This window comes from Aotus nancymaae, unplaced genomic scaffold, assembly GCF_030222135.1.
Source record: "Aotus nancymaae isolate 86718 unplaced genomic scaffold, 86718_ANA_hifiasm-v0.15.2.pri h1tg000089l, whole genome shotgun sequence".
Classification (NCBI taxonomy): Eukaryota; Metazoa; Chordata; class Mammalia; order Primates; family Aotidae; genus Aotus; species Aotus nancymaae.
In genome coordinates, this window is record NW_026988504.1 from 6770442 (window position 1) to 6790306 (window position 19865).

Consider the following 19865-nt stretch of genomic DNA (forward strand, 5'->3'; position numbering starts at 1 on the left):
TGATGAGCTGCTTCTGGAGTGACTGCAGAATTTTAGTTTAATGAATTAGATTTTCTCAATTATTTTTTGGAAAGAGTACCAGCTTAGTTATTTGAGTCTTTTTATTAGACATATGCATATGAATTGGAATTTTTTTTAAAAAAAGAAATCTTAGTTCCCTTATTTGTTTTTTTGGTCTATAGGCGCCTTGGTGCTGAGTTGGGGAAGTCTGTTGTATACCAAGAGACCAATGGAGGTAAGTACAAATTATTTCTTTTTTTTTAAATTATTCTTTCTTTCTTTTTTTTTTTTTTCCATAGTCACCGATTTCCACCAATCTTTATTTTTTTTTGAGTCAGAGCCTCACTCTTGTCACCCAGGCTGAAGTGCAATGGCATGATCTTGGCTCACTGCATCCTCTGTTTCCCGGGTTCAAGCAATTCTCCTGCCTCAGCCTCCTGAGTAGCTGGGATTACAGGCGCCTGCCACCACACCTGGCTAATTTTTATATTTTTAGTAGAGACAGGATTTCACCATGTTGGCCAGGCTGGTCTTGAACTCCTGACATCAGGTGATCCACCTACCTCGGCCTCTCAAAAGTGCTGGGATTATAAGTTTGAGCCACTGTGCCTGGCCTTAATTTTTTTTTTTTTTTTTTAATTAAGATGGGGTCTCGCTGTGTTGGCCAGGCTGGTCTTGAATTCCTGAGCTCAAGCAATCTTCCCACCTCAGCTTCCCAAAGTGCTGGGATTACAGGTGTGAGCCACCGTGCCTGGCCTCAAACTCCCTTTTTCAATGGACTACCAAAAATCAGCCACTGTAAAACCCAGTGAACATGTAGCATTTTGTTTAACAACTACTTTTCATGAGCTGACCCTGACTTTCAGGAAGTGAAATGAAAATGGCAGAATTTATCTGAAGGCCCACAGTCTAGAAATGGAACCACTGCTGTTTTGAGGGGTGCCATTCAGTGGCATTGGAATGTCCAGATTGCCTGACACACTGGTAATCAATTATGGGGGTCAGGTCCCAACAGATGTCTGGGTTTAAGAGATCTAAGTCTATGCTGAAAGGTGGAATGGGAGAAGACGACATAGAAATGAATTTGTTTTTACACACAGCGAGGCTTTTGTGTCGAAGTCAGGGAACCCCTCTTCCTGGGAGCCAAGAGGAAGTCTCTCCTCAAAACTAGAAGGAAGGCTGGACCTAGTGGCTCACACCTGTAATTCTAGCACCTTGGGAGGCCGAGGTGGGTGGATCACCTGAGGTCAGGAGTTCGAGACGAGCCTGACAAACATGGTGAAACCTCGTCTCTACTAAAAACACAAAAATTAGCCCGGCCTGGTGGCGTGCCCCTGTAATCCCAGCTACTCAGGAGGCTGGGGCAGGAGAATCGCTTGAACCCAGGAGGTGGAAGGTTGCAGTGAACCGAGATCATGCCACTGCACTCTAGTCTGGGCAACAGAGTGAGACTCAGTCTCCAAAAAAAAAAAAAAAGCCCCCTCTTCCTTTCTTCGCCATCGTGGTGTGTGCCTGACTCCGCTTCTCACAAAACTTTCAGGATTAAGCGATTCCTGGCCAAGAAACAAAAACAAAATTGTCTCATTCCTCAGTGGATTCGGATGAAAACTGGTAATAAAATCAGGTACAACTCCAAAAGGAGACATTGGAGAAGAACCAAGCTGGGTCTGGGTCTGTAAGGAATTGCATATGAGGTGGCACACATATTTATGCTGTCTGAAGGTCCCAGTCACGTTACCATATCAAGCTGAAAACCTCACCACTATCTGGATAATCCGACAGTGTTTCCTCTCTGGATCTGTTATGAACGTCTTGGTTGGCTAGGTTCAGTAATAAATATGTGAGACCCTTCATTTTAAAAAAAGCAAAAACTAGAAGGGAAAGGTGTTTTCCCCACATCAGTCCCGCTTCGGAGACATTCTATTTGTGACATGTGCCCCTTCCCCCAAAAGTGTTCTGTGTGCTAACAAGACAGCTTAAAAACAAAAGTAAAACAAAATTCTGCATTTTACAAAATTTGATAAAAAAATAGTATTTCAAACTGTACAGTCACTGGAAGTGCACAGTTATCCAAAATGCACACACTTCCCTCGGCATCTGCAGCAGGTGCCTGGTCTGTTCCAGCATCTCCACTGTCTGTAGGGTCAGTCCCCTCCTTGTCAGCATAGCTTTTTCCTTTTTTCCTTTGGGCACCTTCTCTCCCTTCTTTGCAGTGGTCTTTTTAGGCTTGGGCTCTGGCTTTGGAGGAGCAGATTTAGCAGACGGCCTCGTGGATCTTCTCCTTCACCTTGTCCTCATCTCCCTTAGCACCCCCTTCAGCCTTTCTCTTGGGGATGGTGGCCGGATGTAGGCATTGGGAGCGGGATGCCATGGCAGTGCGCAGGCTGCTGTTGGTCCAGGGGTCGTTCTTGCCCCCTCTTTTTTATACTTCTCCAAGATTTATTCCTTTGCACGAGATGAAATGTTGCTTTAGATTCATCTTTACCCCCTCCAAAGTTATCTAACTCTTGTATTATGAGTGCTTTTCTTTCCTGTTTTTTTTTTTTTTTTCTTCAAGACAAGGTCTCTGTCGCCCAGGCTGGAGTGCAGTGGTGCAGTTTCAGCTCACACTGTAGCCTGGATCTTCTCTGGCTCAGTTGATCCTCCCACCTCAGCCTCCTGAGTAGCTGGAACTACAGGCACATGCCATAGCACCCGGCTAATTCTTGTATTTTTGTAGAGACAGGATTTTGTCATGTTGCCTAGGCTGTTCTTAAACTCTGTGCTCAAATGACCTGCTTACTGCAGCCCCCGCCAGAAGTGCTGGGATTACAGGCCTCTGCCACTATGCCTGGCATCAAGAGCTTTTCTTTTTCTTTTTTCTTTTTTTCTCTCCTTTTTACACATAGGAACTGTTCTTAAAACGTTAGAACATTTTTATTTTTCAGAAACAAGAGTTGAAATAAAAGAATCTGTTCGCGGCCAAGATATTTTCATTATACAGACAATACCCAGGTAAGAGGACTGACTGTTTTATCTCTTTTCTTGTAAAAACCTTAACGATATAATTTATTGAGTTTTCATATGAACAACAATTTACTGTTTTTAAAATTTATACATTCGTTTGCATGTTAAACTAAATGCTTCCCCGAATACAATTACCGTCTTCTGGAATTCCTCCCATTTGTCACACTGTGCTGTTATCTGCTTACTTCTCCCCAAGCTTTTTTTTTTTTTTTTTTTGAGACGGAGTTTTGCTCTTATTGCCTAGGCTGAAGTGCAATGGCATGATGATCTTGGCTTACCGCAACCTCCACCTCCCAGGTTCAAGCAATTCTCTTGCCTCAGCCTCCCGAGTAGCTGGGACCACAGACGTGTGCTACCATGCCCGGCTATATTTTTAGTAGAGACAGGGTTTCTCCATGTTGGTCAGGCTGCTTTGAACTCCCGACCTCAGGAGATCTGCCTGCCTCCGCCTCCCAAAGTGCTGGGATTACAGGCCTGAGCCACCGTGCCTGGCTTTTACTTTTGTTGTTGCTCCGGCTGCAGTGCAGTGGCACAATATTGGCTCACTGCAACCTCCACCTCCTGGGTTCAAGGGATTCTCCTGCCTCAGCCTCCTGATTAGGTGGGATTACAGGTGCCCACCACCACACCTGGCTAATTTTTGTATTTTTAGTGGAGACAGGGTTTCACCATGTTGGTCAGGCTGGTCTTGAACTCCTGACCTCAAGTGATCCTCCCATCTCAGCCTCACAAAGTGCTGGGATTACAGGCATGAGCTACCACTCCCCAAGCTTTAAACTCCTCAAGGACAAAGGGTCTTCCCATGGTTTGCACTGGCCCTAGGCCAGTGTCTATCAGCTCAGCTCTGGAGAAAAGCTTCTAATGGTTAAGTGTGGTACATAACTGCTCCTGGTTCATACCCACCAAGACAGGTTTTTGTGCTGTATTTTATCTGGCACTGTGGCCTGTTTCTAGCCTATCTCTATTTCAGAGATCATTACCCTTGCCTTCCCTGAGGGCAGGGGGAATGCCTGCTTGAGTGGGAGCATCCATGCTTCCACGTGAGACTATATCCTTTCTCATCGGCTCACAGAGTGTGGGCAATTATACCATCTGTGTCTCTAAAAAATCCAGACCTTCATGTCCTGATCAGTTTGCATTCCCCAGACCATATTAGTAATAAGAATGGCACTCAGTGCCACCAGTGTGCTGGATGCTTTATATGTTTCATTCTTGTTTGTTTTGTTTTTTGAAACAGAGTCTCACTCTTTTGCCCAAGCTGAAGTGCAGTGGTGTGATCTTGGCTTACTGCACCCTTCACCTCCTAGGTTCAAGTGATTCTACCTCAGCCTCCCGAGTATCTGGGATTACAGGCACCTGCCACCATGCCTGAGTAATTTTTTTTGTATTTTTAGCAAAGATGGCGTTTCGCTATATTGACCAGGCTGGTCTCGAACTCCTGGCCTCAAGTGATCTGCCCACCTGGGCCTCCCAAAGTGCCGTGAGCCACTGCACCCAGCCCTATTCAGTCTTTTTTAGTTTGGAGCAGTTCCTCAGTTTTTCCTTGCCTTTTTTTTTGAGACAGGGTCTTGCTCTGTCACTTATGCAAGCATGCCCCATGGCACAGTCATGGCTCACTGCAGCCTTAACCTCCAGAACTCAAGCTATCCTCCCACCTCAGCCTCCCTAGTAGCTGGGACCACAGGCGTGTGCCATGACCTCAGGCTAATTTGTTTGTATTTTTAGTAGAGAACAAGGTTTTACCATGTTGCCCAGCTGGTCTCGAACTCCTGGACTCAAGTGATCTACCTGCCTCAGCCTCCCAAAGTGCTGGGATTACAGACATGAGCCACCGCACCCGGCCTAGACTTTCAAAACTTTGACACATTTGAAGACTGTGACATTTTACCTGTTACTTTGTTGAATGTCTCTCAATTTGGGTTTCACCATGATGAGCTCTTTCACTGTGATGAGGTTCAGGTGCCCCTGGAAGGAAGCTGTGTTCGCATCGTCTTGTCTTCCTGCTGCTTCATGGTGTAATGTGGATGCACCGGTTTACTCAGTCTCTTGTGGGTCAGTTTGTTTCTAGTCTTGTGCTGACACGATAGAGCTGCTGTGAGCCTCCTTGTTTGTACGTCATATTGTCTGTGTTTCAGAGGTATCTGTTGGAAGATCCTAAGAAATTTCTGGTTGTGAGGGTCCACACCCTGTGGTATTGAGGGAAGTGGCTGCATTGCCCTCATCGAGGATACACTAATTCACATTTTCTCCAGCAGTTTTGGTTTTGTGTTGTTTGCCTCCTGGTGCCTAGAGTCTTTTTTGCCCAGTGGTTTTGTCTGACTCTGCATCTTATAAATAAGGGGAAGACCTGAAGGGCTTACCTATAGGTACAGTGCCTGTAGGAAGGGAGCTTTGGCACGCCTTGACACACCACATAGCTGTTCCCTGGCTGTCTGTGCTTGTCCTGGTTTTTGTTGGTTGTGAATAGTAAGGTTACCTTGTTATCACTATTTTTTCTACATTCTTGAGTTCCTTAGGGCATAGGAAAGAGCCACATGTGACCCTTGGTCCTTGGTTTGGGTGGCTTAGACTACTAAGGGCTCTCTACTAGTTGATGGAAGGGTGCACAGTAATGCAATCATGGCCTTTGTAGCCACGGGTTGGCCAGCTTTGTCACTAATCCTCCAAGAAATATTGGGGTCTAATTCTAAAAGCAGTATTGATTGGTGAAGTCTCTTTACTACCTTAATTGAATTTGTGATAACGAAAGGATTTGTCACATAAAGAGTTATTTTTTAAATTAATTTAATTTATTTATTTTTGTATTTATTTTGAGTCAGAATTTTGTTTTGGAGTGCAATGGCGTGATCTGGACTCACGGCAGTCTCCGCTTCCCGGGTTCAAGCGATTCTCCTGCCTCAGCCTCTCAAGTAGCTGGGATTACAGATGTGTACCACCAAGCCCCGCTAATTTTGTATTTTTATTAGAAATGGGGTTTCTCCATGTTGGTCAGACTGATCTTGAACTCCCAACCTCAGGTGATCGGCCTACCTTGGCCTCCCAAAGTGCTGGGATTACAGGCATGAGCCACTTCACCCAGCCCTAAAGAGTTATCTTTAAGAAATCTTGGGTGGGGCAGTGTCTCACACCTGTAATCTCAGCACTTTGGGAGGCCAAGGTGGGTGGATCACCTGAGGTCAGGCGTTCGAGACCTACCTAGCCAACATGGTGAAACCCCATCTCTACTAAAAATACAAAAATTAGCCGAGTGTGGTGGCGCATGCATGTAGTCCCAGCTACTCGGGAGACTGAGGCAGGAGAATTGCTTGAACCTGAGAGGCAGAAGTTGTAGTAAGCTGAGACTGTGCCATTGCACTCTAGCCTGGGTGACAAGAGCAAAACTGTCTCAAAATAAATAAATAAATAATATAATAAAATAAAATAATAAAAATTTAAAAAAAGAGACAGGATCTTATTATATTGCCTAGGCTGGTCTGGAACTCCTAACCTCTGGTGATCTGCCCACCTTGGCCTCCCAAAGTGCTGGGATTACAGGCATGAGCCACTGCGCCCCACCGACTTTTACTTTTTTGCCTGTGTGTTTGTGTACGTGTGGTAGAAGGGCAGCTATCACCATACTTTCCATTGGTTATAACATATCTCCTTGCATATTCCCATTAGAACATAAACTCCCTGAGGGTAGAGAGTTTTCTTTGCTCACTGCTGTGTCTCCAGCAGCCAAAACAGTGCCTGCCCTGTAGTAAGCACTAGAATTTTTGCTTAATGAACAAATAGGCTTTGACCTTCTGTGTTGTTAGTAAATACTTGTATTTCAAATATTTGTGGAGCGAATTAGTGAATACATATACACATACATATATTTTTAAGCATTTCAGCCTTTTTTATATCTTCACAAAATAATTGTGATTCCCCTCTTCTGTTTTTAGATCTCAGCCGGCCAGTCCCTATTTGAAGTTACTTCTTTACCTGCTAGATCTCACCTGAAATTGAAACGACCTTTGTGGTTTCTGTAGTTTCTGTCTGTACTTCAGAATTCCTGGTTTTATTCAGACTTCCCTTAATGTACTTTTTTTTTTTTTTTTTGAGGCGAAGTCTTGCTCTGTTGCCCAGGCTGGAGTGCAATGGCACAATCTCTGCTCACAGCAGATTCTTCTGTCTCAGCCTCCCGAGTAGCTGGGATTACAGGCGTGTGCCACCACACCCAGCTAATTTTTTGTATTTTCAGCAGATATGGGGTTTCACCATGTTGGCCAGGCTGGTCTCGAACTCCTGACCTCTAGTGATCCACCTGCCTCAGCCTCCCAAAGTGCTGGGATTACTGGTTACTGGTGTGAGCCACCACACCTGGCCCCTTAATGTATCTTAGTATAAATTCACAGTCTACTGTCATGGCAAAATGACATTCACTATTAACAGTATTGTTCTCTTGTGATTTCTCCTTCTTGTTCATGGTTATCTCAAACTAGTCAAGCATAGAAACAGCGTATCGTTAGTGTCCTTTGTGGTAAGAAATTACATTTCATAAAATTCTTGGCTTTGATATCACATGGTAACCGAGAGTGCTCAATGTAAGTATTTAATATATGCAATCTAGATGCTGGAGGCAGTAAAGACTGAATTTTACAAATGAAGGATCATCAGTGTGCAAGTGTTTCCCAGGGAAGGGACAAAAGAAGCATGAAAAAATGAGTTAATAGTAAATTGGGAAACACAGTTTTTCTCACTTGTACCTTGAGTATTAGAAAATTTGACCATGGTCAGGTGTGGTGGCTTATGCCTGTAATCCTAGCAGTTTGGGAGTTCAAGGTGAGAGGACCTCTTGAGGCCAGGAGCTTGAGACCAGCCTAGGCAATACAGTAAGACCCTGTCTCTATTTTCATTTTTATTTTCTTGTTTTGAGATAAGGTCTTGCTCTGTCACACAGGCTGGAGTGCAGTGGCACAATCTCAGCTCACTGCAGCCTTCACCTCCCAGGCTCAAGCGATTCTCCTGTCTCAGCCTCCCCTGTCTTACCCTCCTGGGTAGCTGGGCTACAGGCACATGCCACTATGCCTGGCTAATTTTGTATTTTTAGTAGAGACAGGGTTTCACCATGTTGACCAGGCTGGTCTTGAACTGAGCTCAGGTAATCCACTTGCCTCAGCGTCCCAAGGTGCTTGGATTACATGCATGAGGCACTGTGCCCAGCCTTTACTAAAAAAATAAAAGGAAAAAGAAAATTTGGCTGTACGAAGCACTTCATGAAGTTGCAGCAGAGAGAGTAAGTCTGTGCAATAACAATGACAATTTTACATACATGTCATAACATGGAAAGGCACCTTCCCTGTTGAAAAGGCACATAGGTATAAATGGGTACTTCTGAAAACCAGAACCCTTTCCTGAAGATGGTGAAGTTCCTTTATGGGTATTTGGTATTGAGATTATTTAAAAGTCACAAGTGTCTTCCCAGTGGTTCAGTTTGGTAGCATCAAAGCGAAAATAGGATCACCTGGCATTTCCTCTGTCTTTTAAGCTGATAGGGATGGAAGAAGAAAGGAAAACTTTGGAAAAAGGATAAAGGATGGATGTGTTGTTTTGTGTGGATGTGCAGCCCATAAAGAAGGTTATTAGGTTTGTCACAAGAAACTAGTTTTTTGTTGTTGTTGATTTTTTGAGACAGAGTCTTACTATGTTGCCCAGGCTGGAGTACAGTGGCGCAATCTCAGCACACTGCAACCTCTACCTCCCAGGTTCAAGCAATTCTCCTGCCTCAGGGCAGGAGTATTAATATAAAAATATCCTGAGTAGCTGGGATTACAGGCGTGCGCCACCACAGTGAGCTGATTTTTGTATTTTTAGTAGAGACAGGGTTTTGCCATGTTGCCCAGGTTGATCTTGAACTCCTGACCTCAGGTGATCCACCCACTTCACCCTCCCAAAGTGCTGAGATTACAGACGTGAGCCACTGCTTCCAGACAATAAACTAGTTCTTTTAGTGCTTGAGTACTGGATACTTTAGTACCAACTAAAGAACACAGATAATTTAATTTTCTATTTTTTTTTGAGACCGAGTTTCACTGTTGTCCAGGCTGGAGTGCAGTGGTGTAATCTCAGCTCACTGCAACCTCTACCTCCCAGGATCAAGCAGTTCTCCTGCCTCGACCTCCTAAGTAGCTCGGATTACAGGCATGTGCCACCATGCTCAGCTAATTTTGTATTTTTAGTAGAGACAGGGTTTCACTGTGTTGGCCAGGCTGGTTTCGAATCCCTGACGTCAGGTGATCCACCTGCTTTGACCTCCCAAAGTACTGGGATTACAGGTGTGAGCCACTGCACCCTGCGTGGTTTTTTAATATTATCTGCAGTTACATGGATGAAGGAATATATCTTACAGGTTTTTCTGTTGTTAGGAGAAAGGGGGCATTGCCTAAAGTAAAAAGGCTGATTCTAGGCAACACACCAAAGCTTAGACATTAAAATAAGCTTAGCTGCCTTCAGAGCTGTTGTTCTGAAATCACATATATCCCTTTTTTTGGTGCTGTTTTTGCTTGGAATAGCTTTGTAACTACTGAAACCACTTTCCAAACTTACAACATATTTCTTTTGACTGTTCTAATAATAGCAAATTTTTGGTCGTTGAAGATAGGTTTAATTTTTGGAAATGGCAACAAGCCATTCAGAACAAAGTGATTATTTTGGGTAATTGAACTGTGTGATACTCAGAGAATTTTACCAAGCAATGAAACTAAGTAAAATACGGAGCTTATAAGATACATTTTAAAGGATAATTTTTATGTTTATATCCAAGTTCTAGTGTGTTGATGTAAAGTAAGAAGACTCATTAAAATAACATTTACAACTGGAGCGGTGGCTCATGCCTGTAATCCCAGGACTTTGGGATGTTGAGGCAGGTGGATCATTTGAGGTCAGGAGTTCGAGACCAGCCTGGCCAACATGGTGAAACCTTGTCTCTACTGAAAATGCAAAAAAATGCAAAAAAGTTAGCTGGGCATGGTGGTGAGCGCCTGTAATCCCGTATATTTGGAAGGCTGAAGTGGGAGAATCAATTGAACCCAGAAGGTAGAGGTTACAGTGAACCAAGATGGTGCTACTGCATTCCAGCCTTCCAGCCTGGGTGACAGAGTGACTCGGCCTCAAAAAAAAAAAAAAAAAAAATTTTACAACTGTTGCAGATGATTAATTGTTATAGTTGGGAGCAGGGTAAATCTCTTCCATTACTCCAGCTATGGTGTTGGTCCCTCTTTTGCAAGCCTGGCTAGTTTAATGAATGCATATACCATGTCTATTTCCTCACCTCTGGTTAGTTTTTTCTTATCCAAAATGCTAGAGCAGTAAGGGCTGGGCTTAATATAGGATATGGTTAACTTAGGGGGAAGAAAAATAGTTGGTTGGCTGGGCGTGGTGGCTCAAGCCTGTAATCCCAGCACTTTAGGAGATCAAGGCGGGAGGATTGCCTGTGCCCAGGAGTATAAGACCAGCCTGGGCAGTATGGTGAGAACTTTCTCTACTTAAAAAAAAAAAAAAGAAAGAAAGAAAAATCGTTGGTAGAACAATTAAGAATGTCCTACTTAGAGATAAAGACTACAAGAACTAGCCAGGGTGTACTTGGAACGTTCATAGGGAACAGATAAACAAAGCAGAGACTGCCAGCAATTTCTCTTCACCCTGCTAGTTCACAGAGTAACTGTCTGGTGTCCGATTTGTCCCGTAGCTGTCAGTGAATGGGTAGAGCCAGTGTGACAAAGCCCCTTTTGTCACCTTCCTGCCCAATAAGGGGTAAGGAGTGGGGCTTTCTTTAGCCTTGGGCTGAAGGATGTTGAATCCCTTGGAAAAAATGGAAAATAAAAATCTCATGAGAAATTGCCTTTTTTTTCTTATTTATTTATTTATTTATTTATTTTGAGACGGAGTCTTGCTGTTTCGCCCAGGTTGGAGTGCCATGGTGTGATGTTGGCTCATTGCATCCTCTGCCTCTCGGGTTCAAGTGATTCTCCTGCCTCAGCCTCCTGAGTAGCTGGGATTACAGGCACCTGCCACCATGCCTGGCTAATTTTTGTATTTTTAGTAGAGATGGGGTTTCACCATATTGGTCAGGCTGGTCTTGAACTCCTGACCTCAGGTGATCCACTTGCCTCGGCCTCTCAAAGTGTTGGGTTTACAGGTGTGAGCCACTGTGCCCGGCCCAGAAATTACTTATTAATGAAAGGAACATTACCCTGAAATCCGGACTTCTCAAAAATTGTTTATCTTGGTCATTAATGTTTCACTATCTGGGCCTTCCTTGTGCTTTATTCTCCAAAACCCATGGTATCATACACTTGTGTATTTTACTTGATTTTGTTTTTATTTATTTTTGTATTTTTTGAGAGATGGGCTTTCACTCTCTTGCCCAAGCTGGAGTGCAGTGGTGCAGTCACAGCTCATTGTAGCCTTGAACTTCTGGGCTCGAGGGATCCTTATACCTCAGCCTCCTGAATAGCTAGGACTACAAGTGAGCACCACTGTGCCTGTCTGATTTTTAAATTTTATTTTATTTGTAGAGACAAAATCTTGCTATGCTGCCCAGGCTGGTATCAAACTCCTGACTTCAAGCGATACTCCTGCCTTGGCCTCCCAAAGTGCTGGAATTACAAGCATAAGCTACCACACTGGGTCCACTAGTGTATCATCTGTGACAGCCAGCTGAAAATCCGCTACTTGAGGCTGGGCATGGTGGCTCACATTTGTAATCCTAGAACTTTGGGAGGCTGAGGCGGGTGAATCACCTGAGGTCAGGAGTTCAAAACAGCCTGGCCAACATGGTGAAACCCCATCTCTACTAAAAATACAAAAATTAGCTGGGTGTGGTGATGGGCACCTGTAATCTCTACTACTCTAGAGGCTGAGGCAGGAGAATTGCTTGAACCTGGGAGGCAGAGGTTGCAGTGAGTCAAGATTGCATCATTGCACTCCAGCCTGTGTGACAAGAGTAAATTTCCATCTCAAAAAAAAAAAGAAACCAAAAAAACCCCCACTACTTGAACAAATAACACTTATTACTGACTCCAAACAGATAATACTAAATTAACTGACTCCAAACATACTGTGGGTATTGGGATCTGGTTTAAGAAGCCACAGTAAGCCTGGGTGTGGTGGCTCACACCTGTAATCCCAACACTTTGGGAGGCTGAGATGGGAAGATTGCATGAACCCAGGAGTTCAAGACCAGCAGGGGCAACATAGTGAGACCCTGTCTCTACAAAAAGAAAAGAAATATTTTTTAACAAAACAGTCTCTGGGAAGGGGACCACACATTTGTCCTTGAGTCGGATGTGCTCCTTCTTGGGCAGAATGATTACATTGAGAGTGGTCCCAGGCGGTCTCTGGCTTCCCCTAGAGGTGCTTTGCCTTTACCTACCACAGGGCTTGACTCAAGTTGCTCACTAAATGTTTGTTGAATGGATGATGAACTAAACTTGACTATTGTGAATTCCCAAGTTCCTTCAAAGTGTTTGATAATTGTTTTGTCTTGATTCTGCCAAAGATTATCTGACCTTTTGATGCCAGACTTGGCATTATTAATTTGGAAGTCCGAAGGAGAAAAATACTCCCAATTTATTGAGAGGGAAAGAAGGGTAACTGGAAAATAATGTACTGTATTCGCAGTCTAAGGGGAATATCTCAGTTGTCTTGAAGTTGAGCCCTGCATCAATCTCAGGGAGAAATGTTTTTAATCATAGGACACTTGGAATAGTCACGAAAAATCCAAATTACAAGGGTGAAATTGGAAGTTCCAGGAGTTGAACCTGGAAGTGGAAAACATTGTGAGAATAAAAGGATGTCCTTGAACTTGCTCACTCTCAAATGCACCGTGCCTTAGAGAGAGGTGTAAACATAAATTGGAAGAGACTGGGAGGAAATGGCCCGATGACCCTTCAAGCTAGAAAGCATTTCTTGCTGAGTATTTCATTCAGCCAACACTACCTCTGCTGTGTGGATGGCAGGCTTTCCACTTTGCTGTAATGAGGGCAGCATCACTTCCATGTCAGTGTAGAGTGATAATCGTTGAATAACTGGTGCCTGAAGAACCTGCTCCTATGGGTAGGAATTGATGACATGGGGAAGGGAGATACAGTCCTGACCCCACCCCTACTCCAAGAAGGGGATGTTTGAGGATTCATGGGTAGTCCAGGGAAGAGCAGGAGGAAGCTAATGTGAGAAGTGAATGCTGAGAGAGTATCCTGGAAGGATTTCAAGGCTCTCACCCCTTTTTAAAGGCAGAACCTGTCTGGGAATGGTGGCTCATGCCTGTAATCCCAGTGCTTTGATAGGCTGAGGTGGGAGCATCACTTGAGCTCTGGAGTTTGAGGCTGCAGTGAGCTATGATTATACCACTGCACTCCAGCCTGGGTGACAGAGTGAGACCCTGTCTCTTAATAAGTGAGTGAGTAAGTGAATGAATGAATGAATGAATGAAGAGTCTGCATTAGGTTTGATCATCCTTGGCAAAAGCTAGCAATCCAAAAAAAATTTTTTTTTTTTTGAGACAGAGTCTTGTTCCATCGCCAGGCGCCAGGCTGGAGTGCAGTGGCTCGATCTCGGCTCACTGCAGCCTCCACCTCCTGGGTTCAAGCAATTCTCCTGCCTCAGCCTCCCGAGTAGCTGAGACTACAAGCGTACACCACCATGCCCAGCTAATTTTTGTATTTTTAGTAGAGACTGGGTTTCACCATGTTGGCCAGGATGGTCTCCATCTCTTGACCTCATGATCCACCCACCTTGGCCTCCCAAAGTGCTGAGATTACAGGTGTGAGCCATCACGACCGGCCCCAATCCAAATTTATAATCATTGGAAATAGTCTTTCCTTCTAATATCTTTCTCATATTTCATTCTTTGTCTCTCTGGGTAATCTTTGTCAGGAATTTATGTCTAAGGGAGAAGGTCCAGGGAGGTTTTTCATTTGTTTTTTTGAGACAGAATCTCAAAGCCCAGGCTGGAGTGCAGTGGCACGATCTCAGCTCACTGCAACTTCTGCCTCCCAGGTGCAAGCTGTTCTCCTGCCTCAGCCTCCCCAGTAGCTGTGACTACAGATGCATTCCACCATGCCTGGCTAATTTTTGTAATTTTAGTAGAGATGAGGTTTCACCATGTTGGCCGGGCTGGTCTCAAACTCCTTACCTCAGGTGATCTACCCACCTCGGCCTCCCAAAGTGCTGGGATTGCAGGCATGAGCCACTGCACCTGGCCTCCACAGAGGTTTTTGAAAATTAAGTTTCAACAGGGCTCAGTGGCTCACACCTGTAATCCCAGCACTTTGGGAGACCGAGGTGGGTGGATCATTTGAGGTCAGGAGTTTGAGACCAGCCTGGCCAACATGGTAAAACGTTGTCTCTACTAAAAGTACAAAATTAGCCGGATGTGGTGACACATGCCTGTAATCCCAGTTACTCGGGAGGGTGAGACAGGAGAATCACTTGAACCTGGCAGGTGGAGGTTGCAGTAAGCCAAGATCATGCCACTGCACTCCAGCCTGGGTGACGGAGTGAGACTCTGTCTCAAAAGATAAAAAAAAAGAAAATTATGTTCCAAGATCTCCCCATACCCAATGAGAAGAATGAGACCAAATCTTTCTGTTAATGGCAGATAAATGGAAGGGCAGGTGGGTTTCCCTTGGCATTCAGGCTGGCCTAAGCCCAAATCCCTGGGAGGCTGCCAGCAGGTGTTAGGTAACTCTGGTTATCAGCAGTTGCTTCAGATGCCACTGCAGTAACCAGGTATGACCCAGGAGACACAGGCAAAGGTGAGAGTGGGTTAACTGTGTTGTGAATGGGAGTAACCTCAGATGAAAGCTGGGGCTTGCTCAGCTGCAAAAAGTTGGAAGGCTTCCCCTGCCTTCATGAGGTGCCATTGTAAGCCAGCGTGATGGTAAAAATTCCACAACACCCGTCTGGGCAGCCGTGTTAAGCTGGTAAAGTCAAGATCTTTTCTAGGGGTTAATAAATGGAATTAATCCCCAAATACAAATTTTAACTGTTTCAGAGATGTGAATACAGCTGTGATGGAGTTGCTGATCATGGCTTATGCACTGAAGACTTCTTGTGCCAGGAATATTATTGGGGTCATACCCTACTTCCCCTACAGCAAGCAGAGCAAGATGAGGAAGAGGGGTTCCATTGTGTGCAAGCTCCTAGCGTCCATGCTGGCGAAAGCAGGTGAGGGCGGGGGCCCTGGGGATCCAGCATGCTCATTTACGGCTCTTTCCTAGTCGGGATTAGTTCGTACTTCAGATGTCCAATTCGGGATCTAGGTGTTTGTTTCCTTTTGAACAGTTTTGGCTAAGGATACATGAGCTTGGTTAGAAATTGTTTTTACCCCCGTTCTCTCTGTCTTACTTTAGAATACCATTGCTTCAGTGTCTTCTGCTCTTCTCTATCATCTGTCACGTATTTTCTATTTCATCTTGTCATCGTTAAGTTTTTAGCTGGCAGTCTTGGCATTCTTATGTGATCTTTTGATCTTCAGGTCTAGATTTATGCATCTGCTTTGTTAGCTAAATTCTGTTTTTGTTCATAGTATTCAAGCTGGATTTTCTTTTACTGCTTCTCCTCCACCCTCGCCTTTCTACACAGTGGCTCGTTTTCATTGCTTTATTCTCCTTATGTAGTGAGGGGCATACTTTCTGGTCTGTAAATCAATGTAATATTTTACAATTGGGTTTCTATTCATCTGATTTCTACTCTAAAACTTTAACATATATTTGGGTCCTCAGAAAGAAATGTACGGTCCTCCCTTGATATCCTTACAGGATTGGTTCCAGGAACCCATCTACCCCTTCCCCGGCTCCCCAGCAGATACCAAAACCGAAGATGCTCAAGTCTTTCGTATAAAATGCTACAGTGTTTGCATATAACCAACACAGTCATCTCTAGATTACTTATAAATAGCCAATACCATATAAATACTATGTAAATCATTGTGCTGTCTTGTTCAGGGAATAATGACAAGAAAAAAATTTTATACCTGCTCAGTACAGACACAACCATTACAGGCCTAATGACATTTTCAGTCTGTGTTTGGTTGAATCCACAGATGTGGAACCCGTAGATCCAGATGGTCAACTGTGTGAATTTCACTCTCTCCAAAAAAGTATAATGTTGCTGGAAAGAACAAGTAATACTGGTTCTTTGCCCTGGAAGTTTTGCTGTGACCTTTGGCCATTTGCAATGTGCTTGTTTATCTGCCTTTTCCTCTTCAGTACTCTTGATTATAAGAGTATCTCTTCATTGTTTTTCTATAAGAATACATGAAACATTCTTTATTACATACAGAAATTATTCTGAACTTCAATATCTTTGTGTTATATGAGTTTCTTTTCTTCTAATATGTATATTTCTTTGCTTTTGTGTTCTTGATACTTTTTGCCTTTGCTGCAGTTCTTTATCCTTTCTTTTGAGATTCTTTAATCAAGGCCTTACTGTTTTTTACATTTCTTTGGTATTAATTCCATATTCACATATTTGTTTCTGCCACATTATTTTCTCAATTTTTAGGACCAGCCAATCATCAGTAATTCACGCTTTCTCAGCTCTAGTTCTTTGTCCATGTGGAAGGTCTTAGTCTTCTCTACAATAAGGTTAATGATCAAGCCTGTGACTGCAGCGCTTAATCACAGTGTCCCCTGTCTTCAGTCTGCTGGTAGGAAGCAGGAGTTGAGCATCTAGTGTATGTCCACTGTACCTATTAACCTGTAGGGGTGAACTTTGTAATTTTTTGTTTTAAAATTTCAGGTTTAACTCACATTATCACTATGGATCTTCATCAAAAGGAAATACAAGGCTTTTTCAGCTTTCCCGTGGACAACCTTAGAGCCTCACCTTTCCTGCTTCAGTATATCCAGGAAGAAGTGAGGAACCACCAGCAAACACCCCATTGTCCTCAAAAGAGATCTTATTTAGTTTTTCTCTGGTATCAGATTTCGATATTGAAAGGCACATCAAATGAGCTCTCCCTTAAGTCGCAATGCCTGAGGCAGCAGAGAGGGTCAGCTTTAGTCATGGAGGATCATAGCTTTAAAAGACAGTTAAAATGGACTTTTTCTACGTATCTTTAGCAATTTGCTTTTTTTAATATTCTTGATGTACAAGTGCTTTTGCAATGATGTCAGTTGATAAATACTGAAAACTCTAAAACTTGTGACTGAAATTCTAGCATATTTGATGACTAGTTTGGATCATTGTTATAAGAGGGAAGACTTTAATATCAGCATCCAGGTGTTACTTTCTGATAATTTTTCAGTATTTTCTATTTTTCCTTCAAATCTAGATTCCAAATTACAGAAATGCAGTCATTGTAGCTAAGTCTCCTGATGCTGCAAAGAGGTAAGTAATCAGACTTGGGTCCTGATCCCTCCTGAGTGCTCCCAAAGTCAGAATGAGCTGCTTTGGAATCCCGAGGCTGTCACTTGTGGCCTGTAAGAGCCTACTGGCTCTCCTGTTACCCCTCCATCATTGTCACATCCCACGCCATACACAGCTTTATCTCCAGCCTCCAGACAGCACTCATGATCACTGAGTTACCCAGCTTTCCTCTGGGAAAACAAAGCTCCTTCAAGTTCTCAGAGAAAGGAAAGCAGTGAGGCTATGAGCATTTTCAGCCAGTGTGTTTTAACGTTGTTATTCCTTCTGAAGATGACTATTAGAATATTAGACAAAGGACAGAATCAAAATTATCTGGAATCAGAGCCGGACATGGTGGCTTATGCCTGTAATTCCAGTACTTCGGGAGGCCAAAGCAGGAGATTGCTTGAGCCCAGGAGTTCAAGACTGGCCTGGGCAACATAGTGAGACCCCATCTCTACAAAAACACAAAAATTAACCAGTTGTGGTGACATATGCCTGTGGTCCCAGCTACCCAGGAGGCTGAGGTGGAAGGATCACCTGAACCTCAGGAGGTTGAGGCTGCAGTGAGCCATGTTAATGCCACTGCACTCCAGCCTGGATGACAGTGAGACCTTGTCTCAAAAAAAAATCTAGAATTAGATACAATCCCAGACCCTAACTCACTTACCCCTTGAGGCATTTACATTCTGGCTTGGGCCTCACATTCTCCTTTATAAAAATAATGCCTTTGTATGTCCCTAAAACATTAATTATTTTCATTTTATGGTTAAAAAGTGATGCAGTAGTGTTGCATGGGTTTTCTTCCCATCAGTTTCACCATTTTCCTTTGTCCTTCTAGGGCCCAGTCCTATGCTGAGAGACTGCGTCTGGGTTTGGCCGTCATCCACGGGGAAGCTCAGTGCACGGAACTGGACATGGACGATGGTCGTCACTCCCCGCCTATGGTCAAAAACGCTACTGTGCACCCGGGCCTGGAGTTGCCATGTAAGATGAGCTCTGCGTTTTTATTTTATTTGTAAATTGGAGGAAGTTTTTATTTTTTTGATACAGAGTCTTGCTTTGTCACCCATTGTGCAGTGGCGCAATCTTGGGTCACTGCAACCTCCACCTCCTGAGTTCAAGCAGTTCTCCTGCCTCAGCCTCTGGAGTAGCTAGGATTACAGGTGTGCACCACCATGCCTGGCTAATGTTTATATTTTTAGTAGAGATGGGGTTTCACCATCTTGGCCAGGCTGGTCTCTAACTCTTGACCTCATGATCTGCCCACCTTGACCTCCCAAAGTGCTGGGATTACAGGCATGAGCCACGATGCCCAGCCCCAAAGAAAGTTGTAAGTAGTGTGACTGGCTAGGAGTTACTGACTACGTAGATTATGCTGTCTTGATTTTTTTTTTTTTTTTTTGAGAAGGAGTTTCGCTCTTGTTGCCCAGGCTGGAGTACAATGGCATGATCTCGGCTTACCGCAACCTCCACCTCCCGGATTCAAGCGATTCTCCTGCCTCAGCCTCCTGAGTAGCTGGGATTACAGGCACATGCCACCATGCCCGGCTAATTTTTGTATTTTTAGTAGAGACAGGTTTCACCATGTCGATCAGGCTGGTCTCAAACTCCTGATCTCGTGATCTTCCTGCCTCGGCCTCCCAAAGTTCTGGGATTACAGGCGTGAGCCACTGCACCCAGCCTATCTTGATGCTTTTAAATAATAGAATGGTATTACATTTGCTATCCCCTGCCTTTGTTTTTAAGACCAGATCTCACTCTTTTGCTCAGCCTGGAATGCGGTGGCATAGTCATGGCTCACTGCAGCCTTGACCTCCTGGGCTCGAGTGAGTCTCCCACCTCTGCCTCCTGAGTAGCTGGGACTATCCATGCCTGGATAGTTTTCCTTTTTTTTTTTTTTTTTTGTAGAGATGGGGTCTCCCTAGGTTGCCTAGGCTGGTTTTGAAATTCTATGCTCAAACAATCCTCCTGCCTTGGCCTCCCAAAATGTCAAGATTATATAAGATTACAGGCATGAGCCACCATGCCAGGCCTGATTTCCTCTTTTGTAAAAGGAAGTTGTGTTATACACATTGGCAGACTGTGTATGCACAGTTCTGCTTAGCACTCAGCATTCAGAGAGTGTTCAGTAATTTTAGCTTTAGTAAAGTTGTGTGTGTGATGGTGTCAAATCTTAAGCTGTTATATTATGGTAAGCTGGGTGACAGCTGTTTATCAAATACCAGGCTTTGGCAATCAGGCAACTTTTATTTATTTTTATTTATTTATTTATTTATTTATTATTACTTTCGAGATGGAGTCTTACTTTATCACCTAGGCCGGAGTGCAGTGGCGAACCTCTGCCTCCCATATTCAAGCAATTCTCCTGCCTCAGCCTCCTCAGTAGCTGGGACTATAGGCATGCGCCACCACACCTGGCTAATTTTTATTTTGTTTTGTTTTGTTTTGTTTTTTAATTTTAATTTTTTGTATTTTTCGTA

At 43.8% G+C, this 19865-nt stretch overlaps 2 protein-coding genes across 2 annotated transcripts in view; both read left to right on the plus strand.

The window, feature by feature from the left end:
- Positions 1-19865, plus strand: part of PRPSAP1 (phosphoribosyl pyrophosphate synthetase associated protein 1) — a 36757-nt gene that overhangs the window by 4063 nt on the left and 12829 nt on the right. The window contains exons 2-7 of the mRNA XM_021670910.2: positions 183-235; positions 2928-2994; positions 15026-15198; positions 16774-16889; positions 17309-17364; positions 18224-18369. Of these exons, the coding sequence (XP_021526585.1) occupies positions 183-235; positions 2928-2994; positions 15026-15198; positions 16774-16889; positions 17309-17364; positions 18224-18369 (611 nt within the window). The remainder of the gene's footprint in view (positions 1-182; positions 236-2927; positions 2995-15025; positions 15199-16773; positions 16890-17308; positions 17365-18223; positions 18370-19865) is intronic.
- LOC105718238 (large ribosomal subunit protein eL39-like) lies at positions 1416-1959 on the plus strand. Its single transcript, XM_012453899.3, has one exon. The coding sequence runs from the start codon at positions 1416-1418 to the stop codon at positions 1677-1679; it is 264 nt and encodes an 87-aa protein (XP_012309322.2). The 3' UTR covers positions 1680-1959.

Coding starts and splice junctions, on each gene's coding strand:
- LOC105718238 (XM_012453899.3), top strand. CDS start 1,416: ATGCCACTGCACTCTAGTCTGGGCAACAGAGTGAGACTCAGTCTCCAA.